The sequence below is a fragment of the Anser cygnoides genome, chromosome 13 (genome assembly GCF_040182565.1).
Source record: "Anser cygnoides isolate HZ-2024a breed goose chromosome 13, Taihu_goose_T2T_genome, whole genome shotgun sequence".
Classification (NCBI taxonomy): Eukaryota; Metazoa; Chordata; class Aves; order Anseriformes; family Anatidae; genus Anser; species Anser cygnoides.
In genome coordinates, this window is record NC_089885.1 from 9,322,363 (window position 1) to 9,339,424 (window position 17,062).

The following is a 17,062-nucleotide window of genomic DNA, read 5'->3' on the forward strand; positions in this document are numbered from 1 at the left end:
TGTTCAGAACTGTTATTTTTTGGGGGGGGGGGGGGGGGGGGGGGGGTGTTTGTTTTAATTTGTGTGTGTTACTCTACAGGGAGTAATTTTCAAAATTACATTTTGAAGTCACCTACCTTGGGAGACAAGTCGCCTGAAGATCAAAGGAAGTTCTGTGGTGCAGTGATATGCCAGGGGCAGAAAATGCCAGCAGAAATGCTACTACAGTTTCCTGAAGTTCTTCACATTTTTGCCCATTATGTCTTTAAAGGAACGGCCCAACCACAGGTTTCCTAAATCCTCTGCAGCCTGGTAAATAATTAGTTGTTCTCCTCAGTAAGAGTAGCATTGCTGTGCTACAGTGGTATCCAATACTGGAACACAGTAAGCTTGCCACTCAGTACCGATTTAATGAATGACAACTATCTCTTCTTAATCCAGATAATACTCTAAGACTGACCTCTAAACTATGACAGGCACTTAACTGGTATCTTCATATCCCTCCATAGGGATGCTGTATTAATAAGAGAAGAGTGGCATTCAGGAATTACCATGAGCACTTTTTGCCTTTCAGCATTACCATATTTTTCATACAGGAGATATGGAATGAGTATGAAGAAATAGAAATGAACAACTTCTAATACAAAATCAATAGCATTATCAAGGGTTGACAACATTGTATTACTTTGATACTAAAACAAAGCATCTCATTTTCTAGAGCATACTCAAGTAATCCTGGTGTCCTTCTCCTGCTTGAGGTCTTTAAAATCAGGTGGGTGCTCCTCTACACCAAAAGAGAGCAAAAAAAAACAATAAGAAAGAAAACCTATATATCAGTATAACTAGATTACTGGATTTATGGACATCTTTACAATTTTGTTAAGTCAATGCCAAATGAATTCAGTCAAATCTCACTGAAATATTTCTTTAACTACCTAATGACCTCACTGACACTTTTTTTTTTTTTTAAATTTGATTGTCACTTTCAGCAGGCTACCGTTTGGAACAGTAAATAGCATTTAATTCCCAGATTACATTTATTTCAGCAGTCAACTGCAGTTCAGCGGTAAGTAACAATGGTAGGATGCAAAACTATGTGAAAATGTCAGCATAAAATACCCCTTTCCATAGGAAAGATTTCTCAGTGCCTGCAAATGGATACTTGTCTCCAGCAACACAGTCTGCTAGGACTTTGACCTAGGACTGTAATATTGTTCATGGCTTGCTCTACTCAATTGCTCTACATTCAGTATCCTAGGACAGGAATCAAATTCCTGCAGCTTCATTACTTGTCCCGCAACAGAAACCGAGGGTGACCCCTGATAAACACTGCCTTTTTGACAGTCTACTAGACTGGGAAGCTAGCAGGCATTTAGTTCTGCACGTCTAGTACTCTATATAGAATCGATAGTCAGATAACAATACTAAACTGAAAGAACAAAGAAACACACCAAATTTAGTTTACCTTTTTCTTGTGTTTATGGTCCTCAGAGTCTTTAAGTTAATCCGGTAACAACCTATGCATATCTTCACTACGTGCTCTTTTCTTCTGCACAATTTTCTCTATTTTTTTGTTTGCCCTTCGTAAAGGATTGACACATGGACTGCAACATATTAAAACAACAGCAGAAATTGGTTGACTTCCACAGAAAGAATTTAGAGAAAATCACCTAGACTTTAGCTGCAAAATTCTACCTCCAGTGAAGAAAAAGTCAGATACAGCTGATTTCAGGGGCCATCACAAGATTTCATGAATAGAATGTACAGTGAAAAGGCTAGGAAAAGCACTTTGATAAGTTTTTCCCATCTCTGATATTTTCTTCATGGATTTCAGTTGACTTGCTGATTCCTAACAATGCAACCATTACCAGAAAATTCTCAAGTAAGTAATCAACCAAAATCAAAAGCCTGCTTCCCACAGCTGTACTAGGGAATTTCAGCAGAAGAAAATGAAGACTTTAATGAATCTTACTGTTTTAAAAAGCTACACAATATTACTCAAATACAGCATCAGTTAAGTGCACATCTTTTCCTTCCCTTCTCTATCTTATAGTACTCATCATGGCTTGTGGACGTTAATGAAAAAAGACACTGACAAAACAGAGAAAGAATATAGGATAATACAGTTACAGGCATAGCAAAAACATCAGAGAATGTCTCAAGAAAAGAGCCATTGTGCTGATAACACACAAGAGGAACTGCCAGGCCACGAGCAGAATTAGCTCATGTAGATACTGCTTTCTGTATAAAAAATAACACTGAAAAGAGACAAAATACACAGGTCATCAGCGAGGATATGTAAGTAACCCAGCCTTGCTGATTTGGGAACTTACCAGTGCTGTGGCAAAGGGAGGAGTATTCAGACTGACATTAGCCACGAAACTTTGCTATTGTAACTCAGCCTTGGAAAGAAAATTAGTAGCTCCCTTCAAAATTTTACAGGAATTCTATGTTCCTACATATAGGTTCTCTTAGCCTTGCCACATCTAGTCCTGGGCATCTCTAGACAAAGCCACCTCTAGCAACACAGCACAGATGCCTGCAAAGACCTTCCATAGATAGTCACCCCAGATTGGAGTCTCTCTCTTTTGCCTCTCTTTCTCTCCCTCTCTATACAAACTTGTATGGGAAACCTTGGAATTTGCTCTACAAGCAGCACGGTGGAAATAATCAATCATATGTTTTATTAGCAAAAGACCTCTTACTTCTTGGTAATTCTAGAGAGCAATTTGTACTTTTGTGCATGCCCATTGCAGTACAATTTTTGCATTGTACTTAGGAGCCTCTCAACAATGAACATCCAGCATTGTTAATGAAAACAAAAGAATTTCCATTCACACAAAAGGTTCTATGCTCTTTAACTAAATCCTTTTCAAAGCCACATCTTCTATCACCCTAAAACTGGTAAAACCTGATCAAAGTTACCATGTTATAGGACTGCTTCTTTCCTAGAACTCAAATATATGATGTTGGAAATTAAAACCATTTAGCATCTGGTTAATCACCGCATTAAAAAAACAACAAAACAATAAAAAAGTCATAGCAGAACAGCAATATTCCTAGTTTCACTGGCTATAAAAAAACACAGAAATCATCATTTAAACATTAATGTAAATTCTCTCAAAACAAATACATATTAATTTGTTTTCCAGAAAATTTATGATAATTTCATGTTAATTCTTTGCCTCTCGTTTTCAGAGTCACTGATGACTCAGTGTAGCTATCTGTATGCTGAACATCAGCTGTTGAGCACAGGGTAAGATGTAACGTGGAGATTTTCACAGCAGGCTTTGTCTAAATGTGGAACTCCATAGCAAATAGCCATCTGCTAAGCAGCCGCATTAGTAAAGTCTGTGTGTGTGTGTACGTGCATGTACGTGATCCCACACAGCCTACTAACATCTCAGTAAAGCAAAAATTTAACACTTGGGAAAAAAAAAAAACCTTCACAGAAAACGACAATTCTGTCATATTAACCAAGCTATAGCATTAGCCATACAATATGAACCACCACTTTAGAAAAGTAAAGCACAATTATGTTAATACATTCCATCTCAGTTTAAGGATTTTGATACTGTGGAGTTTATGTTCCCCCCATTATTGTAAGAGCGTATATGCATGCCAAAACTCTGCAGAATCAAACACTGAACTGCTTGCATAGTACGTATGGGCTGTAACGTGCCCTACACATCAATGAAAAAAGACAACCAGCACCACCTCACTGCATGTTGGCAGCATTACAGACCATTCACTCACTTTTATCTGAAGAATACCCCTCGCCCATCTCTCTGTCTGCTAAGGCCTACTATTTTGTCCCTCCATCATGTTACTCCATCTTACTGCATAGTTCTGTGTTAAACCCACACAGAAACATATTTCTACTTCTTGTTCTTTACAAGTTGCCTTTTCTCATTAATTTCTTCCCTATTATCTTTCAGATAATTAATCCCTGTACGTACATGTCATTCCCTCTGTAGCAGTCAATTGCATCCCAGACACAATGTCACTCTTGAAGAAATATCTTTGGAGATAGCAGTAAGAACAATTTTTGTCTCCCTTTCCCCTGTGGTTTAGAGAGCAGGCAAGTAGCTGGAAGTTCTCATTTGTTTCAGTTTAAATGTATGGTATGAAGTGAGATGAACTTTTCCTCAAATCTTTCCCCCTTTTTTTATTTTAGTTGATGTTCTTGGTTTTGGAACATATTTTGGGTAGCACAGGATATAGTGTTGTAAGCAGCCCTATAGCTTTCTTTGCTCTTCAATCTCATTTACCACCTTTTTTGCTTGCAACTGATAGTTGGTGTTCCCTTCCTGCCAAAGAGATGAATGACTGAGAGAGACTGTACAGAAAATTGGAGAAGAAAGGGAGCAAAAGCCTGGCCTTCCATACCTCAGCGTATCTGCCCAGGCTGGGATCCACTTCCTACAGGAACTCGGGTTCAGCCCTACTGCTGAAGTCCCGTCCCATTTGGGCCTTGAAGTGGAAGCTTCTCTGTAAGCCTGCAGGCAGCATGCTTTCACGTCCTACATGCAGCTTCCCAGGCAAGGGAAGTAAGATCAAGTCCAAGTTCTTTATAACTGGATCTTTAGAAGGACTACTGGGACACTAGCACACTTCTTTTCCTCAAGCCAAATCAACTATGTTTTATGTAGCTTCAGAATAGGACTTTTTATGTTGGCACATTAGCTTCTTGCCTTTTTTCCTCCCCTCACTGGCTTTAAACATGTCGGTTGTCCATGTTTTCTGCCTTTAGATGTGATATATCATAAATTTGGTTTGGTCGTGCACTAATGCTTACCTCCTTTGCAAACAGACACAGCAACACGATGGCAGACACCCCAAAATAAAAAATCCTACTGCCCCAAGCACAAATAGTCGAAATGTCAGTTGCAGATCTGTAGAGTCAGAAGTTTTCGTTAGTTATGAATCATTCCAAGATAATATACTGAGAGAGATGACAGAGATTAGCCTCTAAGACAGTCACACATGTATTTCAGCCAGCAACTTAACAGAAAACAGCAGGTCCTAGAAATGCATTGATATAGGAAAGATCAACTCTTAAATTTGACCACCAGAGTTCAAACAGCTCAACTATTTGATTAGTTCAGAAGCAACTGTTGAGTAACCCCAGGGTGTGCAAAATCAGAGTCCTTTATAGGACTACAGAGCTTCTTAAAAAAATGGAGACAAAATCATGCAAATTAAGCCTATTTATTTCATTTCAAACCTTTTGTAGCATTTTCTAAAAGCCTCCTTTTATTCCTACTGAAGTTCAAGACAAGACTCCCAAATAAGAACCATTCAAGTGTGTAGCCTGTAACCATCTAACAGAAATGCAAGAGCCATGAGTCTAATGTCTCTTAAGTGCTCCTATTTTGTCAACAGATTGCTATGAGGCAAACAGCATGTGCTCCCAGGGCAGTAAATGTTTGTATTTTCTTTGGACATATGTTGTACATCCTGGAGCATTCAAGTAGCTAATTAATCTATGAACAAATAATTTGGTAAAATAGTCAGTCCTTGATGTTTACTTCCAAACCATAAAAGCTCAAGTGGAATGGGGAATCAAGCAGTCACAGCTGAATAAGGATATCCAATTTTACAATTTGCTCGAGTATGTCTTAACTATGAGTAAAACAACTACAATTTTCACTGTATAGTTTTTCTTCTCACTGTAGTTAAGTGTCTTTTATACATAATATAAAAGCCCAGCTGAGGAATGATTATTAAAACATTTTTTTCCTTCAGTATGCTCCTAACAGATTCTGATGGCCTCACACTCAGTGGTACTTTCTTCTATCAAAAGTAACATAATAGTTACAGCTGCCCTAGCACTGGAACATGGTGCTGTTCAACTACAGGAGAAATTTCAAAGTTTAGTCCTTACCTCTGCTTCCTTCTGGGCAAGTGCAAACAAGCAGAAAGAGAATTCTTAGGATTTCGTATATCATAGAATCATTAAGGTTGGAAAAGACCTCCAAGATCATCTGGTCCAACCGTCCCCCTACCCCTAATATTACCCTCTAAACCATGTCCCTAAGTACCACACCCAACCTTTCCTTTAATACCCCCAAGGATGGTGACTCCACCACCTCCCTGGGCAACCTGCTCCAATGTCTAACTACTTTTTCTTTAGGAGAAAGAAATTTCTCCTAAAGAGGAGAAAATAAAACAAAATAAAAGGAATTGCTATGTTGGAAAAATGAGATAACGTTTATCTCTGTTCTTGTTAAAGTCTCTAACAAGTATGCAAGGATCATTTGAATATTTTGACATTGTTTTGTCATTGTTCTTAACTGAAAACTGTAGGATGTGGGATGTGTCTAGTGTCAGGACAAGAGACAAAGGACAAATTAAAACACAAAATTCCATCTGAGCACAAGATGGAATTTTTATTTATTTTTAATTGTGAGGATTCTAAAAGTACACACAGGGACAGGTTGCCCACGGGGCTGTGAAGTCTCCATCCTTGGCCATATTCAGTGTTTGGGTAGACAAAATTCGAGGTTTCCTGGAAACCTGCTGTAGCTGACCTTCCTTGAGCAGGAGCAGTTGGAGCTGTATGATCTTGATACATCCCTTCCAAACTCACTGATTGTGTCTAACAAGAGCCTCTAACTTTCCACATCTTTCAGTTTATTGAAGCAAATTCACAATGAAAAGCAACAACAGTTTCTAAAAAGCTGTACAAACAGGAAAAAAATGACTAAAATTCAAGTTGGATTCAACCCTTTTAGTGAAGCAGAGTTTACCACTGAGTTATGTGCAAAGGTGGGATCTATAATAAGATTAATACAGGATTATCATCACTGTTATGTCAAGTAACCTGTGTCTTTGGCCAAGCCTGAAAAACCTTAAAGGAAGGTGACCCCATCATCTTTCTGATGATTTGTTCTAGAGGTTCACTACCGTTGTAATGATTTTTTTTTCCTAGTACACAAGGTGAATTTTCCAAGCATCAATTAGTGACAATTTCTCTGTGTTACATCATCTACCAAAGAGATTGGCTCCCTCATCTTAGTTATTGCCCTTCAAAACAGTCTTTATAGCTATTAAACAACCATCTAGCCTCCTCTTCAGCAGATTAAGTACATACAGTTCCTTCAACTTTTCTTCATAGCACTTTCATCGAGTCGCTTCTTTGGATTAAACTCCTCACACACCCTTTCCACAAATACAGCCTTCACTCCATTCTTTGTACTAACCTACATAGTTACATCTGTTTGTATTTCATCTTATGTTCTTTGCTTGTGTTGAGGTTGACAAACAATTCAGACAATTCTTTATCAATGAATTGTTTTCTACAATTATATGCAGAAATAAATGCTAGCTCACACTTACTTTGAAGAGATTGGTGACCTGAAAAACTAAAGGAAGAAACAAACGAAAATCACATTGTTTGACTAGAAGAAGCATATGGCTATGAGGCAACAATTTACAGAAGTATACTTACTGTCTTTAAATGGGACATAACATGCCAGTTCATGTCTGTCTTTGGAAGGACAGCATTTATTTTCCAAGCACTCAGTTCTGTTAATGCTCCCTCCTACAGCACAAGGAACCAAGGTGCCTTTTTCTTTGTGACGGCAGGCTTTAAAAGAAGTAAAATGTGAGACTTCTGTTCCAGGAACTATATGCAGGTAAAGGAAGGTTATAATTTTTATGCCTCTAGTATGTTTTGAAAGAGTAAGTCTGCTAGAAAAGTAGCATCATTGACTTTCATGGAAATTTGCTCACAGAAGTTAATCAGCCTTTATACTAAAACCAAGAGAAAAGCTAAAATCATGTCATACGAGATCTTAAATAATTGGCTTTATTTCAGTAACAAACATTTACAAAACTGATTGTAAACTACATTGTGCCTTTTTTTTTGTATTTAGGTTTGTAAAACGGAAAGAAACTATGTTTTCTGAATGGACTGTTTCTAATTTAAGAAAAACACACAGACATTAAAATACCTTGTGTTTTCTGAAGGGCTCAGCATACAATGTATTACAGCTAGCCATCTCTCTGTTTAGCACTAATTGCATGTTTCTAAAAGCAGCTGTTAGGAACAAAAACCTAATATATCCAGTCCAGTTATTGAACACAGCATACAATATTTAAAGTTTTCTATTTAATAATAGATTTATTAATAATCATGAGATCTTCTATGGGAAGGGCTATATTTTAAAACACTTCCAAACAAAAACAGTAACACCTGTAAAACTTGGTATTGCAACTCTGATGTGACACTATCACAGAAGCTGCAAAACATCATTTGCTTCCAACACCACTCCCAAGATTTGCTGCACTGTCAGTCGCACTTTTATCATAGACATCACTGGTAGTCAGATTTAATTAAATGTGGGGTCAGGCACTTCAAAAGACCTGTGTTTATTTAGGCCTAGTTAGTAACAACAGTGTATCTTCATTGTTATTACTAATCAGCTATATATTAAGTGAAGAGTGGTATCTCTGCCTTCTATTTGTCCATGAAACAATTATGGAGTCAGGCTTGACTTAATTTTTGCACATGCCAAGCTCTCTCTGTAATCATGGATTTTATCTTTTTTGGTGATATTAATGAATACATTCCATTTTGATTTCCTTCTCAATAATTTTCTCAAATAATGAAGCTCTCGTTAATTAACTTCAGCAGTCCAAAAGGTGAGCTGTTCAGCCTAAGCTAATGGCCCTGAATTCTTCCTGAGCCAGAACTGGAGGAGACTGAGTAAAATCCATCTCCCACTTAGGACATACAGAACATTTATTCTCATGTTTACACAAGGAGAAAAAAAAGTAGTTCACGTTGGATGCAACAAGGGTTGGGAAGGTGGATGCTTCAAAGTGCACAATACTGATGATGAATGGTTTTTATAGGTAATGCAATGGAAGCAAATTTATGATCATTCCAAAGGGGCATTTAATAATATTTTTTTGTTGAGACCTGGTGAGTTTTACAGTGTCAAACTGGGGGTTTTAAATACACTAAATGCTGATAGGTAAGAGGGTGGGAGGCTGTAGTGGAAGCAAATCAGTAGTAGAGGAAGAGGGAAGTAGTGCTACAATGACGAAGTGGCACTTACTCACTGGCCTGAAGAAATTTAAAATAGCTTCAGATGCACCTTTCAGTTTCATTTTAAGTTTGCTGGGCACCACTTCACTTTTTTCTAAAACTTGATGAGTTGGTGATGTAAAACCTGAAAGCTCATAATGATTAGCTCATTACCATCAAAATATCCATAATTAATTAAATGGAATGACATTTTCATACTGATTATCTTTCATTATGAAGGCATTTATAGTCATTATGAATTGTGACTACTGATGGCTAGCAAGGTTAAGCATAGATGTCTTTTTGTTGTAGTCAATTATATTACTTCAAATTGCTTTATGAACCACAATGAGTAAAGAACTAAAGCTGTGAAATTTAAATTAAGGAATCAATTCATGTGGAAATTGTCAAGAGAAAAAGCACTACTGTTCAGATAGAAGGTGCAGGTTACGGGAAAATTCTGTGTTATAGCTGTAGATGCATTCCTTTTCATGTATGCAAGCAGAACTTTTGGCCTCTAGATCAAGATCAGATCCCAACCAAAACAAAAAAAAAATTATAGATGGCAGCTTTATCAGGTACAACCAGACAGTCATCTATCCCAGTATAGTGGTGGATGCATAGAAAAGAGCAAAACACCCATGAATATAACACTACTGGAGTGATTTGTTGCCGTGGGACTTCTCAATCGTCTTTCATCTACACTAGTCTGAAGAATGTATTATCAGTAGGCCTTGTTGTCTCACTCTACCTCTTTTTCATTAAAGCACAAGTGCAAATCACAGTGGGACTCCCTGGCAATCAACCATTCCGTAATGCAGAAAAAACTCAGAATTCCAATTTTCTTGCCTTTTTCTTATAGGGGAAACTTAGCCAAAGGAACTCTCTTTAATAACTTTCAGTGGCAGAGTTTATTAAAAGACATTTCATGATTTTATAGTTCCTTGTGAACACGAGTGAGGCCATAGCCTAACCAAAAACTAGGGTGTTCAAACAACTTCATTTTTTGGGGCAATGCTCCACCTTGGAGCAACAGGAACCCCAAATACATAAGTACACTATTTCTCCTGGAGCAGAACTTGGTTTTTCAGTGCCATGTCTTCTCTGCAGAAAAGAAGCATTTGAATAGGCTGAACCAAATTCACATCAAAACAGGTACTCATATTAACGCTTAACAGGAGTGTGACCAGCAAAGCTCACACTAGCAGTTACATCACTGTCTCCCCATCTGCTCCAGTGAAAAAAATTAATGTTTTTCAGTATTTTTCAATCACTGCAAGACAACAAAATTTGTAACTTTAATTCCTGCTAGGAAAACTACTTGCTTCTTCTATGAAAATGCTTTTCTCCTTGCAAAACTCACTTGAATTGATGCTATGAAGCAGTATAAATATCACATAGTTCCGTGCTAGATGAACGCCAATTACTTTTTGCAGCATTCCTGTAATAAAACCAACAGTGATATGGTATGTGAGTAGACGCAGAATCTTCTATCGCTCCTTTAACTTTGTATTTATAGATTAGAACAAACATGACAGTAGATTGCTGTACAGAGCAAATGCTCTGCTCCCTCTCCCCCTAATTAAGGAGGCAGCCAAACCCAGTAAAACATTTTGGCAATGTTACTTTGAAGGAACTACTCATTTAAGAGAGCTTAAAGGGATGCATCTTGTTAACAGACTAGCCAAAAAAGTATATAAATACAACCTCTTAAGCGTCCCAGAGCTGGATACTTAACACCTTGAAGGAGCACTTTTAAGTGTTTTAAGCCAGGTATAGTGGACAGAATCAGGACTGAAGAATTACAATTTTTTGGAAGTTTTCAGTAGAATTCTACTTTAGCTTACTGAGTTCTTCAGTCCTTCTAACATCAAAGAAAGATGCTTTGAATAAAAAACATTTTGAAAAGTTGGTCCAAAAATAGTATTATGGATAAAAAATACTTTTAAAAATCCCTGAGTCATTCATAGCAATTTAACAGCAGGTTTAAGTTGGGTTTTACACCTCCAACCACCCCCTGAAGACTGCGTTGCCAGATGCTATATTTCACTTTGCCTGCTGCTTCTATTCTAAAAGGATCTTTTACAATTATTACAACATATATTAAGAGCTTAAACTAGACGTATTTCTTAACATTGGTAAGGGGGCAGAACCCCATTTTCTTAAGTGTTGTACAGAGAAAAGATTGCATTTTATACAAGTATTGTCCCTTGAAGGATCTGTTCTCTTTGCACTCCTGCTGCTAAATGAGCGAAGCTTTCCTGCAATTCAAATGTGCCTGTTTCATGGAGTAACATACAAATACGTTCTCTGTCCCAAAGAGAAACTTCACTTTGGCAGGTAAGCACAAAATTCTTTAAGAGGGCAGGAATCACATTTTCCAAGACACCTATTAAAATCTAATGCAATTCAGGACAAATTGGGAGGAGCGAAACATTTCCTCGGAGCAGGAAAAACAAAGGAGATATAGAAAAATCTAGCCCTTCCCTGCCCCTTACATGCTTCTTTTTCCATACCTTCTCTGTTACCGTTGGAACAGGCAGATCACAGCTACCCTGAGTACAGCAACCTCAGGCACGTTATGCAGGACAGCGCGGAAGCAAGGCTCATCACAATGGGTTGCCCGTCACCTATGATGTAGCTCAGAACAGATGTGTAACTGCATCTACCTACTGTGTGAGGGACCAGAAAAAACAATGCATATATGCAGTTTGAAAAAGTCACCCTCCCACAGAGCAGACTGTTAAAAGCCTCAGTCTTTAATTTACTAAGTTAAGGCCACATTTGTGTCATTACCAATATGCAACGCAGGAACATGGCCTAATAGACAGTAGTGCAGACCAGGTAATAGATACCTCAAGCCATCAAAATACACTCCTCAAAACAAAGTTTGGGCAGAGTGCCCAAGTCAGATTTCTCAATAATTCCAATAAACTCATTATATAAACAAGATTTTCCCATGAATTCATCAAATCTCTCTATGTTTGAAGCAAAAGTAAAGTCTAACCTCAACCTTCTTTTTCCTTAGAAATGTCCATTCCTTTTATTAAATGAGGTGTTCTTTGAATAGGTTAAGAACATTTTTTTTTTTAAAAAAAAGACAGAAACCTAAGTAAATGTTGACCATCATCCCATCTTACCCACCGAAAAATTCAAAAATAAAAACCCAGCAGTTCTCTAGTCTGTTATGCTTTAGGGAAGGGAGGGCAAGCGAGGATGCATACAACAGCCACCTAAGCAGGTAATTGTCTTGAAAAAGTTATATACATATTCACATGCAAAAGCTTTTTTTTTTTTTTGGCATTTTAGTTAATTGAGTAATGAGTTTAAAGGGTTTTTGTTTTTAAACCTGCGTTTGTAGGCAGCATTAGCTTTCTAATATAAATATACAGCATCCTCGGTTTGTTTCTTTCATTCTGCACACACTACACACAGCCACTCCCAATACTAAAAACAAGGAGACACTTTGAAACATCTAATATGGAACAAACATTCTTCACTTTCTGAAGCATTTGATTTCACATGCAATTCTGATTTTCTGCATTGATTCCTTTCATGAAACACTACATATATGATATGATGCATTTATGATGTACAAATATGAGTCTGATTCAGACTGCTAGAACCTGAGAAAACTGCCCACACATTTTATGTTGTTTATGTTGACTGCTTCATTGATTTTTGTTGTTATTAAATTCATGACTGTTGACTCTTGTTGTTGTAACTGTAGTCTGTACCTAAGACTCAAGCTAAATCCACCAGCCAAAAAAAGGCCATCTAACATGCCATATGACCCCAACCTCATTATACTATTTCTGCAATGGTCAAGTTCCTCATCATTTATAGAGACTACATCCATTGGATGCTTTTTGTTTAAATTAACTGCTTTTATTGTAAATCAGTTTCTTTTATTCAGAGAAAAAAAAAGTCATGTCTTATTGAACCCTCAGTAGAAACACAAGGCTTTTATCTATTTTTTGTTTTTACGATGCATTTTCATACAGCACTCACATTACCACTTTTGAAATTCTTTACAACAGGCAAACAAAAGGAAAAAAACAGTAACAACTAGTTTATACTCATAGTTTAGTAGCAATTATCTCCATCAGGAACTGCTCAAGATCAATAGTCTTCATAACATGCAAGGAGGAGTGACAGACATGGGATACATATAAAAAAGATTGTTAGGAATAGAAAAAGGTTCGTCCCCTGATGTGGGCACAAGATCCACAGGCTGCTGATGAAAGACTAATACTTCTGAAGTCAAAAGTTGATGCAGTAAGTCTAACCCTTTCAGCAGTAAATACAGTATAAAAATGTCACATGAAAGCTAAACTGCAAATAATTAAGCCTAGCAAAACTCTTGTAAGGAGAATCCTGCAGATCAAACTGGAATCTGTTCAGAACATTTAACTCAGGAAAACTCATGTCAGCTTTCATAACATATATAAAGCTGCATTATACTTGAAGGTATTAGAATTCTTCCAGCCACTGTGATTTTCATGGATGTGAATATAGCTGGAGAAGGCTGTTTGGCCAGCATCTTTTAAGATGAAAACCTAAGTAGTGTTATGTTCAAGTGGATGATAAGCTCATTACATGCTAGTGCAAAAACCTACATCAGGTAATAGAACCAGTATCAAAACACACAGACGCTGGTCTACCATTACAAGTGCTACTGTTTTGAGAAAGTCTTATCATCCTGTGTATTGTTGAAAAAAATTAAAAATCTTGCAGATTAATACAGAATGCCACTTACCAGAACCATAAAGAAGGGTTCTCGAAGTGACTGAGGAATACTCACTGGAAGCTAATCTATTCCCTTTTAATATTCAATACTGAAGAGTTCTGAAGAAAAATGTTGCAACTCAGGAAGTTACCTTTCCTAATAAGCACTCCTACAAAGAACGCAGAATGTACAGTCAATATCATACTTGGACTATTAAATTTGTTTCTGGCTTGTTGAAAGAAACAAGCATGGTACACGTTTGACTTTAGAGACAGCAAATAGAAGATAATTTATAGCTAGGCCATTAAAAGTTTCTGTACACAAGAACTAAACTGATTTGATTCCTGAACTCATGAATGCTCTTCATCAGAAAAAAAACAACAAAAAAAACCATTTCAAACAAGCTATATAAATAGAGGTCTTTTCTTGACAAGATTTTATACCAACTCTGAGAAGTTACCATCGTTAAACATAAACGCATTTAGTAAAGAAAGGAAACACTTTCTATTTTCATAGGCATCTGTTAATTTATAGGCTTTGATGTTAACCCTACTGAATTTAAACTTTGGCATCATTCACAAATACCTCTCATTCTTTTTAAAGAACTTTATTTTTAAAATAACTTTAATTCATTAGACCATACTTTATAAGTTACCAATAGGACGGACCTGAACTCAAGCATCAGACATTGGTTGCACTTTCAAGTTTTTTTAAACAACACATGATTTTTCAAAATAAAACTGTACATTTAGATTCACAGTTTAATTTGTTGAAATTTAATAACATTTAAAAAACACTGGAATTTGAATTGAAAGGGATACATGTTAAGCACACAAATACTGAAAGGTCATAATCCCAAAATGCACTTGAGAATGGAATGCAACTAATTAGTCAAGACTGTAGTAGTTTAGTAATTTCACATTTAACCTAGTTAGCACCTTAGTAAACTCAACCACTGAATGTAAGAAATATAGTGCATATAAATGTGACAACTCAACAGGTATTGTACCATTTCATAATGAGATTGTTTCTTGAGCATTATGTGCCATATTTTTTGAAAATTGGTAATATTTTAGTTTTCTAGAACGTGTAAGTAACAATGACTACAGTTAAAGTCTAAACAGAAATATTTTCTCTACTTATTTTGAGATTTTTAAAGCAATCATTTATAAGGATTGCATCAACATCAGTTAGCAGAGGAAGATCAAACTTTATTGAAACTGCTTGCATACAAAATATATTGCACTATAACCAAACAAATGTCAACATAAAATCCAATCTGTTGTAGCTAATATGTACAGAGAATATTGCCCAAGAGCAGTTACATTACAAGGTCAGTCTACCTTGGTTAATTATCTACAGTATTTTAAACCAAACAGCTTACAGATGATGTGTGCAAGGTACCAATTTCTGTTTTCAAATACTATACATTCCCAAAATAAATAACTAGAAATCAACATTAATGTTTGGCAATACTTTTTAAGACATTTTTATATTTGTTAAATCATGTGCAGTTTGTTGCCATTTTTAGTATGCTCACCTGTATGCAAGGAAAACAAAGAATGAAGAAAGCAAAAGAAACAAAACTCACAAAATACATCAGAGGCAAGGTCAAGTTTGTACAATTCTGTACACAATCAGTGGCTCTCCTTCTGGAGTAATTTGAATAAAATGGATTAAAATGGAGGTCCTTATACAGCTTTGCCCAGTGAGTTTAATGCACGATCAAAAACAAAAGAAAGCACAGCTCCTCCCACCACTTCCCACCCTTCCCTGGTGTATGACTGTACTTTAGATCTAATTCTGCATCGCCTTTCAATGGGCTGGTAATTCAGACCTTGTACCTCAAAGTAAGATGGATTTGTTCTACCCCCAGTATCTCCAGTTAGTACACCTGAACTTTTCAGAGTGGCAATTTTCTTCCTACCTCTCCTGAAATAGTCCCCAAATTAAAATAGAAATTCAAAAACTTTTGGGACGATGAAGAACATTAGCGCTTTAAACTGGTCATCCGGCCAAATAGCAGGCACACATTACTAGCTTGTGAACGAGTTACATTTGTTCCCTCAGTAACAATGAGTTTTTTAGTTTTCCACAATGGAAAGGTTTTTTTTTTATTTCTTTTTATAAAAAAAAAAATCTGTACTGCCTACAAAGAAAAAGTTACACCCCTTTTTCAATAACACTATTTGCCAAATCTTCAGTGCAAAATTTCCTATTCTTATAACTGCCTAACCCAATGCTTATGTAAGGAAAAAATTATGGAAAGCATGCACTTGTCTATAAAGTACTAACGTCTGACAAGGATTGCTACATATATTTTACATTTAGTGTTACCAACTCATCTTCCCTGATTTCTGCATCCAAATATAATATTCCTACCTGCCAAGATATAAAAAAGGCACAGATCATACAACTTTTTTGCTAATGAAAATGACAATTGTTACATCACACATTTTTCAGGGTCCACTAAAATACTGAAAAAGGTGGACCAGAATGTGAACTGACACAGGACATAAAACGACATAGCATTTCATGAAGAACTTGTAAGTTAGATTGAAAACAGAAGCCAATTTGATTACTGCAAACACTATTTATTCTGAAAATTGAAATTGAGCAGTGATTTTGACCCGATGCGTTAAAATGGTACAACTGAACAGAAAGTTTACCAATGCACAGCTCAGTATTTTTAAAACAAACAAAAAGATTCTTTCATTGTTTGAAGTGCAATATGTACTTGAAAGCGATTTTCGGAAATTCAGATATTTTTATGCAAATATTTGAATAACTTCTTATTCTGAAAACAACTGCATACTGTTGATGTTAAAAAAGGCTAACAGAGAACATATGTTCATTTCATGCCCTGCGCCATCTTGCCTACTATTTGTCTTTGGCCTAACAAGTTTCTCTAATGTGGAATAGGAATTACTGAAACAGTATAGGAAATATGACTTCAGAATTATGCAGTTTAGGGTACTCCGTTCACCAACGGCTGTTGACCATCTGCGCTGTCCGCTTTCTCTTTCTTCTGATTACGTTCTTTACCCGTGCGCAGCCGACTACCTTCATTGGAGGTATTCTGTAATGTTTTAGTGTGGACACTCCTTTCATTATTGCAGTCAATTCTGATCTGGAACAAGTCAGAGTTATATAAAGCATTCTCCTCCTTTCATCCACCCCTTATGCATTCATTACCTTTGCAGCTTGGCAGGAGTGCTGTTTATTAAATCATCAGAAGACACAAAATAGTAACACACCCTTAAGGCTCTGTTAAAGGTAACTAGCTAAAATGGAGCATGTCTGATTCTTTTTCTGTT

General features: G+C 36.6%; 2 protein-coding genes across 5 annotated transcripts in view; both read right to left on the minus strand.

Moving 5' to 3' along the window:
• Nucleotides 1-636: 636 nt before the first annotated feature.
• On the minus strand, nucleotides 637-12,329 carry FMR1NB (FMR1 neighbor). The gene is made up of 7 exons (XM_013183779.3): nucleotides 11,533-12,329; nucleotides 10,380-10,457; nucleotides 9,048-9,161; nucleotides 7,433-7,570; nucleotides 4,778-4,874; nucleotides 1,445-1,583; nucleotides 637-763 (listed from the first exon to the last, which is right to left on the minus strand). The coding sequence occupies exons 2-6, from the start codon at nucleotides 10,453-10,455 to the stop codon at nucleotides 1,481-1,483; spliced, it is 528 nt and encodes a 175-aa protein (XP_013039233.3). The 5' UTR covers nucleotides 10,456-10,457; nucleotides 11,533-12,329; the 3' UTR covers nucleotides 637-763; nucleotides 1,445-1,480.
• A 2,606-nt stretch (nucleotides 12,330-14,935) lies between these two features.
• The window catches only part of FMR1 (fragile X messenger ribonucleoprotein 1), a 31,682-nt gene continuing 29,555 nt past the window's right edge, over nucleotides 14,936-17,062 (minus strand). For 2 of the 4 annotated variants that reach the window (XM_067005318.1, XM_067005317.1), the window contains exon 15: nucleotides 14,936-16,875. In XM_067005318.1, the coding sequence (XP_066861419.1) occupies nucleotides 16,714-16,875 (162 nt within the window). In that variant the 3' untranslated portion in view covers nucleotides 14,936-16,713. The remainder of the gene's footprint in view (nucleotides 16,876-17,062) is intronic. The other 2 variants (XM_067005319.1, XM_067005320.1) reach the window with 2 other exon arrangements.